Raw genomic sequence first — 12,846 nt, 5'->3', positions numbered from 1 at the left:
GCACTGAATGAATTTCAATCTAGCAGTGTCTGTCAGGTCTGTGAAATCCTGTTCGGCTCCCAGTCTGATACAATGTGTTCACGATTGCGTGAGTCTGTAAAACAGTGAACATGGTAGAGAAATAGTAGAACTGCACACGCATGGTACTGGCAGCGAACGCAGCCACTGTCCTTCAGGTGAGAGGTTTAATGGAGACCCCGTCTGCCCTCTCAGGTGGACATAAAAGATGTCATGGCACTATTTTGAAGAAGAGCAGGGGGATTCTCCCTGGAGTCCTGGCCAGTATTTATCCCTCCATTAATCTCACCCAAACATCTGGTCATTACCACATTGCTGTTTGTGCACAAATTGACTGCCATGTTCCCTATATTACAGTGACTACAATTCAAAAGTACTTCATTGGCTGCAAAGTACTTTGCAACATGCTGTGGCTGTGAAAAGTACCATATAAATGCTAGTTTTTCTTTTTCACAACCCTCTTTGAAAATCTCATGTAAGATTATTCATTGTATGTCTTTCCTGAAAAGGTCACCAGGCATACAATCTCCATGGGATGGACATAAATCTTCTCAGGGATTTGTTTCAGTGATGGTACAGCTGTAACTGTGCATTTTTCTATCGCTTGCATAATGTCCCTCTAATATATTTCAAGTGAAAAGGAATTTGTTATACAGGATTGACACTTCAACTTTTACAGAGCACTTACAAATTGATAAGCTGAGATGTCCAGCTTAATTGTGAGGTTGCTTCAAGGATAAGGTGTGTTAACTGCCTTGTATCATGGTGCAGACTGATCTTTAAATACACAGGTACAGGTTTAAGGATCTTAGTTTTTCACTTTTCCCCTGGGGGCTGTCAGCAACAGACACTCTGGAGGCTCAATGAGTAACTTCTCAACAAACTATGTGGCACCAGGAATTGACCATTAAGTCAGGAGCATATCACAGCTTCTTTACAGGGGCATACAAAACAGGTTTAGACCATGTCAGCGAGTTATTTATGAAAGAATGTCACATGCCCAGGAATGCCACCTGAACACCCATCAGGCAAACTCCCCTGAAAAATGCTCATTCTTTATGGTGGATTAACTAACCACGTTATTGGAAAGATACTGTCTTGGTTAGTGTGTGTAACGGCTAAATTCTCATGACTCAAACCAACATGTCATGACATTTTAGTTTGTTTGCCTTGCATGTTCTTCCCTCAGGTCAGTCTGCCGCTTCTCTGCAGGGGCTGCTGACTCCTGTATGGCTATAGATAGATGGGTGCTGGCTGCCCAGAGAGCCCAGATAACAAATGCCAATGGGCTCGATGTGATGGACATCAAAACTGAGCCCATTCTTCTCCCTCAGGATGGGGGGTACAGAAATTGCAGGGATATGGGGAAAAAGCTGGGCAGTGGGACTAATTGGATTGCTCTTTGATAGGGATGCACAGACTCAATGGGCTGAAGTGCCTCCTTCAGTGCTTATATTCAATGATTGCTGGATGGTCCATATGAGGTTTTGGATTTCTCCATGATCGTTCATTTAAAAAAAACAAGGATGCCACATCCAACTCACCTTTCTGACAGCGTTCAACACGTATGGCTTGCCATTGTCATCACGATACGCACCAACGCCCAAGTTCATTTTCTTGGGATTGCTGTCTCGCTTGAAAGCTTCGGTAACCCCAAGGATGGGATCAGGGGGTCCCATTTCCACATGTGACCACACAGAACTAGAAGACCATTAGAAAATATGTTTTCTTTAGAGAAAATTCACTTTAATACTGCATCAGTTTAAGAGTAAATAATTAGTGTTAGAATACATTATAAGCAGTTATGTTCTTTGATAATAATCAGCATTTTTAATGCCTATGTTAACTTGTCATGCTGTAACTACACATCCCTGCCAATGGAACTACTCGCTGGAAGGGGAAAAGTGTAATTACAGAGCAACAAGTGTACATAGAAAGAACAACCTTACATTTATATACTGCCTTTGACAACCTCAGGACGCCCTCTTTCACAGACAATGCAGTGCTTGCTATTCCATTTGTTCAAGGTATATGAATGTCGCTGGCTAGGCCAACATTTGCCATCCCTAATTACTCTTGAGAAGATGGTGCTGAGTCACTTTCTTGAACCTTTGCAGTCCATGTGGTGTAGGTACACCCACAGTGCTGTTAGCTAGCTAGGGAGTTCCAGGATTTTGACCCAGCGACAATGAAGGAACGGCAATATATTTCCAATTCAGGCTGGCGTCTGGCTTTGGGGGGAACTTGCAGGCAGTGGTGTTCCTATGCATCTGCTGTCCTTATTCTTCTAGATGGTAGAAGTTGTGGGTTTAGAAGGTGCTGTTGAAAGAGTCTTGGTGAATTGCTGCAATGAAATTTGCCGATGCTACACACCGCTGACAGTGTACCAGTGGTGGAGGAAGTGACTGGTTAAGGTGGTGGATGGGGTGCTGATCAAACAAATTCTTGAGCATTGATGGAGCTGCACTCATCCAGACAAGTGAAGAGTATTCCATCATATTCCTGACCTGTGCCTTGTAGATGGTGGACAACGGGTGAGCTAGTCACTGCAGAATTACTGCTCTTGTAGCCACAGTATTTGTGTGGCTGGTCCTTTCAGTTTGTGCTCAATGATGACCTTCAGGATGTTGATGGTGGGGGAGTTGACAATGGTAATGCCATTGAATGTCAAGGGGAGATGGTTAGACTCTCCCTTGTTGGAGATGATCATTGCCTGGCATTTGTGTGGCATGAAGGTTACTTGTCACTTTTCAGCCCAAGCCTGTATGCTGTCCAGATCTTGCTGCATATGGACATGAACTGCTTCATTATCGGAGTTGTGAATGGTGCTAAACATTGTACAATCACCAGTGAACATCCCCGCTTCTGACCTTATGATAGAGGGAAGATGACTGATGAAGCAGCTGAAGATGATTGGGCCTAGGACACGACCTCACTATGTGGAAAGCTAGAGATGCTGGGTCGCTCTCCTTCAGTAAGAGAAGGTGGACTGGAGATTTGATAGAAGTGTTCAAAATCACGAGGGGTTGAGACAGATTAGAGAGAAACCATTACCATTGGCAGAAGGATCAAGAACCAGAGGACACCAATTTAAGGTGATTGGCAAAAGAATTAACAGCGACATGAGGAAAAACTATTTTTACACAGCAAGTGGTTAGGATCTAGAATGCACTGCCTGCGAGTGTGGTGGAGACAGATACAATCATGACTTTCAAAAGGGAATTGGATCAGCACCCAAACAGAAAAGCATTGCAGAGAGCCACCAAGGACACAATGGACTGAATGGCCTCCTTATATGCTGTTACCATTCTATGATTCTATAGTCTGATCGTTGGTCTTGACCTCTGGATTACTAGTTCAGTAATATAACCACTATGCCACCTTACCACAGATAGAGTCTCTGTTGCCTTGTTGGGAAATACAGCAGGCAATTTCTACACAGAAATGTCCAACAAATGGTAGTTTAATGAATAGCCTGTTAATCTGCTTTTGGAGGTCATGGCTGAGGGATAAATCTTGGCCAGGACACTAGAGAAGCAGCTCTGCTCTTTGAACAGTAATCTGGGATTTTATATGTCTGCCTGAGCAAGCAGGCACTTTGGTTAAAATGTCTAATCTAAAAGACAGCATCTCCAAAAATACAGCATTCTCTCAGTACTACACTGATGAATTATGCTACCTTATGTATTCAAGTCCTGAAGTAGAGCTTGAACTACAAAGTCAAAGGTGATACTTGGTAGATACTAAGCAGAGAACTTGAAGTGGGAAGAGACCACTTAGAGTTAATGATACTCCACTGAACACAGTTAAAACATTGAAAAGAAACTGAGCCCAAGAATATAAATTGAATCATTTGAGTGTCTGCACAACTGATCTCAAAAAAGCATTAATCCGATATAATTAAGCCATGGTCTGACCCAATTGTGTCCTGCAGGAACACACAATGTTTGCATTAGCAAGAGAAGGCAGTTTCATAGGATCATATCCAGTAATCTGTATCCAAAGTCCAACACCACAGCATAAAACCAGGAGAACAAAAAAAGGGTCACTCTCCAGTTTTCAGTTTGTCTGTAATCAGGCACAGCTTAAATTAAAACTTGAGCAAAGCTCGGTATCAATGGCTTACGTGGGACTCAGGTGAGTATTTGTTACTCCATGCAGAGGTTTGGCGCCAATCTTGTATGTGTGTGGCTAGCAGTTTACTGCAATACTAAAAACAAAACGTTTCCAATTTTCACCCATCCCTTCACATTACCTGACCCACCCCTGGGTGAACCTCCCTTTAGAACTGCTCATGAGCTTCCAATTATATCTGCTACAAGACTATAAACTCCCACAATTATTTTCCCCACCCTATGTTCTATAAAAACTAGAATTCTTCTCTCACTTTCTCTGTTGAAGCCACTCTGATGACTCGACATTGCACACCAGAGTTTCTGAAATCTCCTTTGCCCTGAACTGGGGATTGCTCTCTGCAGGGTCTGTTGCTGGGATGGTCCCGTTTCCCTTGCTTGTGCCCAGGTCTCTCCCCTTTCTTTTCAAATCCACGAGTCCTACCCACAAACCTCCAGATTCACCAGATCACCTTCTGCCATCTACAACATAACCCCACCACTCACATCTTCCATCACCCCCGCCACTCACAGCCTCCTCCCGCCCCACACTTTCTAGAGGGACTATTGCCTCTGCAACGCCCTTGGTTCACTTTTCCACTGGCCCCACCTTTAGCTGCCTTTCCTGTGCTGACATATTCCTGTGCAAACACAGGAGCTGCAACATTTGTGCATTCATCCCTCCCCTCGCCCCACCTACTATTGTCCAGGGCCCGAAACACACTCTCTGTAATCCCATATCTCAAGGTTTACTATTTAGTGCTCTCTCTTCAACACTGGTGAGACTAAATGTAGATCGTATGACTGCTTTGTCAAATACTTGTCTGTAATTGTGACCCTGAGCTACCTGGGATCTGTCACTTGAGTTCCCTCTCCCACTCTGACAATGTTGCTATTTGTATTGTACACTGTTCAAATGAAGCTCAATCTAAACAAAGAAAATATTTCATCTTTCACCTGCACCTCTCTGGTTTGAACACTGACTTCAGTAACTTCAGCTATATCCTTCTTTTCAAACTTGCTTAAATTCCACAAGTGACCTCCACATTTTCCATCTCCAATTTCTTGGCCTTTCTATAGATTTCCCCTTTCTTTGACTACTTTTAACTCTTTCTTCAATGTCTGAATGTTTCTGTCCATTACTCAACTGAGAGTACATCATTTCCATTCATGCATTCTTTGCCGAGTTTACCTGTGGTTTTTATTATATATATATTCCATCTCTCTGAATGCATCAATGCAAATGTCCACCTATTCTTTTTCCATTTTTCAAGGGTCCACACCTGTAACGGTCGTTTCTCTGTTCCCTCAAAAGAAGTTGCCTGACCAGCGCCACAATTGCAGCAATTCCGGTTTCTGTTATTGAATTAAGAGCAGTTTTTGTTGTAGGAGCTTGCCGCTAAGAACTGCGTTCAGATTAGCCTTCAGCCTCAGTGTAGGACTCTGACACAAAGGTTAGCATTTGTACAAATGTACGCATTAAGAGCTGGAGTAGGCCATTCGGCCCTTTAAGCCTGCTCCACCATTCAGTAAGATCATGGCTGATGTGATTGTGGTCTTAACTCCAATTTCCTGTCTACCCCCAAAACCCTTTGACTCCCTTAGTCAAGAATGTGTCTACCTCTGGTCCTTTAAAATATTCAATGGCCCTGCCTCCATCACTCTTTAGGGGAGAGAGTTCCACAGACTCATAGCCCTCAGAGAAAAAAATTCTCTTCATCTCTGTCTTAAATGGGAGACCCCTTATTCTGAAACTGCGTCCCCTAGCTCTGATCTCTCCCACCCTGTCATGTACCTTCAGGATCTTATATGTTTCAATAAGATCACCTCTCATTCTTCTAAACTCACTGGATACAGGCACAACCTGTTCAACCTTTCCTCATAAGATAACCACTCCCCTGCCTCCATCCCAGGAGTCAGTCAAGTGAATCTTCTTTGAACTGCTTCTCAAGCAATTATGTCCTTTCTTAAATAAGGCCAAATCTGTACACGGTACTCCAGATGTGTTTTCACCAATGCCCTCAGCAATTCAGCCACGGGTCCCAAAGCTGAAAGAGCAGATTGCTAGTCCACTGCACCATGCAGTCTCCCTGCTGGTCTACTCAATGTGTGACTGATTTTGGATGATTAATACAGCTCAATGCTGCACTTTAAATAATTGGCTTTCTGTGGTGACATTTGAAACTGGATACAGCACAAGCTGTTGGAGACTAATTCTGATACTAGCCACCATACCAAGCACTGAAACATAATAGCCGGACTTGGAAGATCACTCTTAATCCAGAATTGAAATCTAATTTTGATAACTGGGATCCTTCTGTGGAAAAAAATTCAGCCATTTAATTTCCCTCCATTTTAAAATCTCACACAAGGGGGGCTTCCCCTCAAGCAATATCATAAAATTACAAGAGAAAAGCTGGAGAGAGGTAATGGATAATGGGGAGGGGGAAGGCAGGGAGTGCAAGGATGCCACAGGTAAGATACAGGTGTGCAAAGCAGAATGGGGCAACTTGGAGGAAACTAACACCTGACCATATTATAGCTATCCCTGTCCCAGGATAAAATGGACAGAGCAATCAAAATCCACATTAAACATAAAGGGTGTAAGTCTCTGCTTTGGCAGCAATCAGGTAATTAGGCGCAAGTTTTGATTGAAATTATGTTGTTGAGGTTATAGTCAAATTTCTGTGAAAAGTTATTTGCATAATCACAAAGGTACAACCTTTCAGGAACAGCCCAATCTGTTAAATGTTACAGAACATAATTGCTTACTTCTTTTCTCTTGTTTCGTCTTCCACCTATGAGTAATCAGAGTTTAAATAATTGAATATGACTTAAAAAAATACTGAACTATTTATGAATTTAACTGCTGTACGCTATCAGTTTCTCAGTCAATCAAACACTTTTTATGTGAAAACTTTTAAAATGTGCCTGTGTGCCTACGTAAATGAGCACAATCTGAAGACCCCTTCCACCCCCCGAAAGGCCGCAAATGCCAGAAACTTGCCAGGTTCATTATACTGACCTGGCGGCAAGGCCTGTTCTGAGCAGGACCAACTTCTGGTGAAATAATTTGTTGTATTCTTTTATGGGATGTGGGCATCGCTGGCAAAGTCAGCATTTGTCGCCCATCCCTAACTGCCTTTGAGAAGGTGGTGGTTGTTAATGTTGCAATCCTGTCACAATGAAGTGCACACTCTCGCTGTAAGTGACAGCAGCTGTTACTCATTAGGGAAAGGTTAGGGCATTATTCTTAAGTATATATAAGAACCGGTTTACAGTTGTGTGGGGGACAGAAAAGGGAGCTTGTACATATATTCTCTGAGTTTTGTGAATATGTTCAGGAAAGACTGGCTGCAGATTCCCCCTTTACTCAGTGAAGTATAACAACAGTGAGCTGCCTTCTTGAACCACTGGAGTCCATGTAGTGTATGTACACCTATAGTGCTGTTAGGGAGGGAGTTCCAGGATTTTGGCCCAGTGACAGTTAAGGAATGGCAATATATTTCCAAGTCAGGATGGTGTGTGGCTTGGAAAGGAACTTGCAGGTGGTGGTGTTCCAATGTATCTGCTGCCCTTGTCCTTCTAGGTGGTAGAGGTTGTGGATTTGGAAGATGCTGTCAAAACAGCCTTGGTGAGTTGCTGCAGTGCTTTTTGTAGATGACACACACTGCTGCCACTGTGCATTGGTGGTGGAGGGAGTGAATGTTTAAGGTGGTGGATGAGACGACAATCAAGTGGGCTAGCTTGTCCTGGATGGTGTTGTTGGTGCTTCACTCATCCAGGAAAGTAAAGAGTATTCCATCACACTCCTGACTTGTGCCTTGTAGATGGTGGACAGGCTTTGGGGAGTCAGGAGTTGAGTCACTCACCACAGAATTCCTAGCCTCTGACCTGTTTTTGTAGCCACATTATTTATATGGCTGGTCCAGTTCAGATTCTGGTCAATGGTAAACCCCAGGATGTTGATAGTGGGGGGTTCAGTGTTGGTCACCTTGGGGAGATTATTAGATTCTCTCGTGGTGAAGATGGTCATTGCCTAACACTTGCGTGGTGTGAATTGTTCACCAGTGTTGAAGATCATGGAAAGTTGATTTACACTTGACATAACTTACACTTAAAATTCCCAGATCTTTTGTGCTGGTTCAACAGATTTCGCACAGATTGTGTTGATTTCATGAACACAAATGCTATGCCATCATTAGTGAATGCAGCTCCTAAAATAAGAGTCTGAGTTGATTTAATTCCGGGACAGCGTGCCAAGGATTGACCTCATGCTTCACAGCCTCTGGTGCAGTGGCATTCTCAGCAAAAGGCATCAGTGACACAAAGCTGGCAGAGGTGGTACCTAATCCTTGAGGACTGGGGGTTAACCCTCTTAGCAAGTCCTGAAGGGCTGAATGTTAACCATTCTACTGGTACTGATAGACTGGGCATTAACCCATCAACTGTGACTCCAGGTGCCACGCCTCCAAGGATGTTCAATAATCAGAGAGGGTATAAATTACGGAGCCCTCAACAATTAGTAACACCAGATGACCTGAGCAAAGTACTTTAACAGACAGAGACCACTAAGGGAGCACACACAGCGTGACAGCCCACTCTGCTGGGTATCACACACTGGCTTCAACAGCGCTTAGTTAATTCTGTTTTATAAAATGATCTGTAAAAAATCTCACAATTGCAGAAAGGGATACTACTCTGTTTCGAGTGCATCTTTTTTCAACTTACTCCTAGCCATTTAAGTGGCAAGGCTGTCTATGTTCCAGAGTGAGGGAGCAAGTTGAGAGGAAGAAAGACCCTCAATAGAAGTAAAAACACCAAAACTGAGCCTTCGACCAAGGGAATTGATTCAGGTACAGTCCCAGGCCGACAAAATGTAAATCTCAGCAGCCGTAAAGCTCCTTCATGAAACAACTTTGGGCTGTTTCAGATTGGTTCCAAATACGCAGGGTTTCTCAAGTGCAAGCACTTCTGCTGTTTGTACTAAAGCAATTGGCAAGTTGAAGAGGCTTTACTCTGTATCTAACCCTGTGCTGTACCTGTCCTGGGAGTGTTTGATAGGGCAGTGTAGAGGGGTCTTTACTCTGTATCTAATCCCGTGTTGTATTTGCTCTAGAAGTGTTTGATGGGACAGTGTAAAGGGAGCTTCACTCTGTATCTAACCCTGTGCTGTAAGCTGTCCTGGGAGTGTTTGATGGGGGCAGTGTGGAGGGAGCTTTACTCTGTATCTAATCCTGCACTATACCTGTCCTTGGAACGTTTGTTAGAGCCTGAACCCACTGCTCTCCTTTGAATAGTGCAATGGGATCTTTTATGTCCATCCGAGAGCAGGAAGGGTTTCAGTTTGAAAGTTAATTCAAAACACAGCACCATCCACAGTACAGCACCACTTCAGGGTCAGTGTTGATATTTGTGAAGTCTTGCAGTTGGACAAATCTGTAAGCTTCTGGGTCAGAGACAAGTGTGTTACCACTGACCTGATCCAGAAAGTTGATGAGTGATCTAACTGAGATATTTAAAATAAAGGGATTTGAATCAGGTAGGTACCAGAGGTATTTCCTCTAGTGGTAATATCCTGAAGCTGGGGGCCAAACCCTACAGTTCATTGGGACTCGAAACATTAACGCTGTTTCTCTCTGCACAGATGCTGTCAGACCGGCTGAGTTTTTCCAGCACTTTCTGTTTTTACTTCAGATCTCCAGCATCTGCAGTATTTTGCTTTTATATTTGCGTGTATATTAAACCAGACTGATCAATTTATGGAATGTTGCTATTTATATATCAATTTGAACTCAAGGAATTACCAATCGACATGTTCTAGACTTCTGAATCTCAAAATTTAGAGATTAAGTGTACGTTTGCAGGGAATCCTGAAATATTGGGAACATGGGGATCCTGCCAAATTTATCATTTTTTTTTAAGCTAAATTTCCTGTCTGGCAGCTAGTCAGACTGACAGACTGAGGGTAAGACAGCCATCTGGAAGGCTGAGATGAAGAGGGAGAGACTGCAGATTGAGGCTTTGGTGGGGGCATGCTCTGTAACTTGGCGAAGCCAAAGGCTTCCCCTCCTGCTGGCTCCCGAGATGTTAAGAGCTCCCACCTTGGATCAGTTGCCATACTTTATGTCATGGAGCCACTATTGTCATCAGAACACTAACAATGGCCTCATTCCTACACATTGAATTCTGAAGTGCCCAGAACAGGGATAAGCTTTGATATTTTAACTCCCTACCCAAACCTCTCCTGCCCGTCGGCGTAGGGTCAGTTCGGAGACTATAACATCAGTTTGTATTTTTTCAATAGCTACCCTATCAAAATCAGGTCATTTCTCACTCAGTCTTTTCTACAGAAAATAAATCGTAGCCGGTTCAATCTTCTTTGATAGGTATAACCTTCCAGTTCTGATAATTCTAGTAAATCCTTTTTGCATCTTCTCCAGCACCTCTATATGCTGGATCTCCAGTGCTTTTTTTCAATGGTCTTATTAACTTGTGTCACTACTTTGTGATTTGTGTATCTGTGCAGTGACACCCAGTTCTACCTCACCATGACCTGTCTCAGGTCCTGCATGGTCTACCTTGTCAGCCTGCTTATCCAACATCCATTCCTGGATTGGCCTCAGTTTCCTCCAAATAAACATTGGGAATTCTCTGACTGTCTTCAGCTCCCGCTACAAACTCCGTCCCTTAATTGCTGATTCCATCTTCCTTCCTGACCACTGTCCCAGGCTGATCCAAATTGCTCACAACCTTGGAATCCTCAGACACTGAGCTCAGCTCTCAATGCCCAATCTTTTCCATCACAATGACTGTTTGCTTCCACTTGCGTGCAAAGCCCATCTCCACCTCCAATAGCATACTTGTAAATTCATCCCATTACACAATTCAACAAAAGTTGGGGAGATTGGTCAAGCAGAATCATATTCTACCAAACCAATGTTGATTATTTACTAGGTTTTTATTGGAAGGATACTCATTGACACTAGAAGAACATCACTGTTCTTGGTTGAACAGCGCCATGAGATATTTTATGTCCACTGTGAGGGGGCCTCAGTTTAATATCTCATCTGAAAGATGGTGCCTCTGACAGTACAGCACTCCCTGAGGTGTCAGCATGAATTTTGTACCCAATGTCTGAATGGGGACTTGAATCCATGACCTTCTGATTTAAAGAGGTGAGAATGCTATGAGGGAGACATTGAGCAGTGATTTGGAGGGTGAACCCTGGCTGGTTTCTCCACTCCGTAAACCAGGGCGCTCTGGAAAATTGCAGCATCCCTTTGAGAGCAACGACCTCAGCACAATAGCTCACCAGGCAGGGTATCGGCCTGCTCAGCATTTATGGTTAAGATTATTTCACTGCTTCCCAATCCCAATGGCCACAGCATCTCGTCCTTCACTGAGCAATATGTGCTTTTCATGTGCCCTTTAACTCGCCTCCATCAAGGGCATGGGGCGGCGCGTGGCCCTTCAATCAACCGGTCAGAGGAGGGACTCCTGGATGCTGATTGGCTGAGAGGCGCCCAGCCAATCAGCGCCCAAATCTAGAAGGGCCCCCCCACCCCCACCCCTTCTCGCGCTTCTCAGCCAATTAGAGTCGGTACTAGCAAAGTGTTCTGCGCAACTCAGCCAATCAGCGCCCAGCACGGACAAAGTGTGCGCCTTGCTTCTGCGGGGATCAGCCAATCACAGAGCAGCAGGCCCTCAGTGAGAAGATGTGAGACTCCTCTTCCCCCAGCATCGAATCACCCCAGAACACAGAAATCAATCAGCTCGAGCGCCACTGGATTCCGTTCTTCCGCTTCAAACAAGCGGATTCATGGTGAAGCCCGACCCAGGAGTCTCTGTGCTCCCGGACCGTTACTGCAACGATCAATTTAAAAACCCGAGACGTTACCACCAGCTGTCTGCTGCTCCGCTTTCTCCCACTTGTTACCTGGCTCGGGCGGAGAGCACGGCCAAACCCGGGTGATGCGCGGTTGTGGAAAGGATCCTACAGCAACTGAACATCGCCATGATTGCTGGAGTTAGGGGAAGCAGAGGCAGGAGGCTCAGCGCCAGCTATATATAACCTCGGGAAAACAAGGAGAGCCGAGTGTGGAGGCAAGATAATCTCAGCAGAGTAAATCAGTGCACGGGCTGCACCACAGCGACACCTGCAGGCTGGCTGACTCAGAATCATTGCTTCCCTGTAATACGAGATGACGTTAATAAACTTAAGGACTGTGCGTGTGATTATTATTTAATTATTAAAGTGTGGCACATTTACATAACAACATAAGAAATAGGAGCAGGAGAAGGCCATTTAGCCCCTCAAGCCTGCTCCGCTATTCAATAAGATCTTGGCTGATCTGCCCCAGGCCTCACTCTTTCATGCCAGCTCCTCATAGCCTTCAACTCCCCGATACTTCAAAAATCTGTCTACCTCCTCTTTAAGTACTTTCAGTGATCTAGAGTCCACGATTCCAGACATTCACTACCCTCTGAGAGAAGAAATTCCTTTGCATCTCAGTTTTAAATGAGCATCCGCTTATTCTGTAACTATGTCCCCTAGTTTGAGATTCCCCCTAGTGGAAACATCTTCTCAACATCTACCCCGTCAAACCCCCTCAGAATCTTGTACATTTCAATAAGATCACCCCTCATTCTTCTAAACTCTAATGAATAAAGGCCTAACCTGTTTAGCCGTTCTTGATAAGTCAACCCCTTCATC

General features: G+C 44.2%; 1 protein-coding gene across 1 annotated transcript in view; it reads right to left on the bottom strand.

Moving 5' to 3' along the window:
* The window catches only part of got2a (glutamic-oxaloacetic transaminase 2a, mitochondrial), a 40,368-nt gene extending 28,141 nt beyond the window's left edge, over positions 1-12,227 (bottom strand). Inside the window, exons 1-2 of the mRNA XM_041192080.1 lie at positions 12,070-12,227; positions 1,563-1,719 (exon numbers count right to left, since the gene is read on the bottom strand). Of these exons, the coding sequence (XP_041048014.1) occupies positions 1,563-1,719; positions 12,070-12,149 (237 nt within the window). The 5' untranslated portion in view covers positions 12,150-12,227. The remainder of the gene's footprint in view (positions 1-1,562; positions 1,720-12,069) is intronic.
* Positions 12,228-12,846: the final 619 nt, after the last annotated feature.

Source organism: Carcharodon carcharias, chromosome 7 (assembly GCF_017639515.1).
Source record: "Carcharodon carcharias isolate sCarCar2 chromosome 7, sCarCar2.pri, whole genome shotgun sequence".
NCBI classification, from domain to species: domain Eukaryota; kingdom Metazoa; phylum Chordata; class Chondrichthyes; order Lamniformes; family Lamnidae; genus Carcharodon; species Carcharodon carcharias.
The sequence above is the reverse complement of the archived record's forward strand: the minus strand, read 5'-3'. Positions and strand labels throughout refer to the sequence as shown.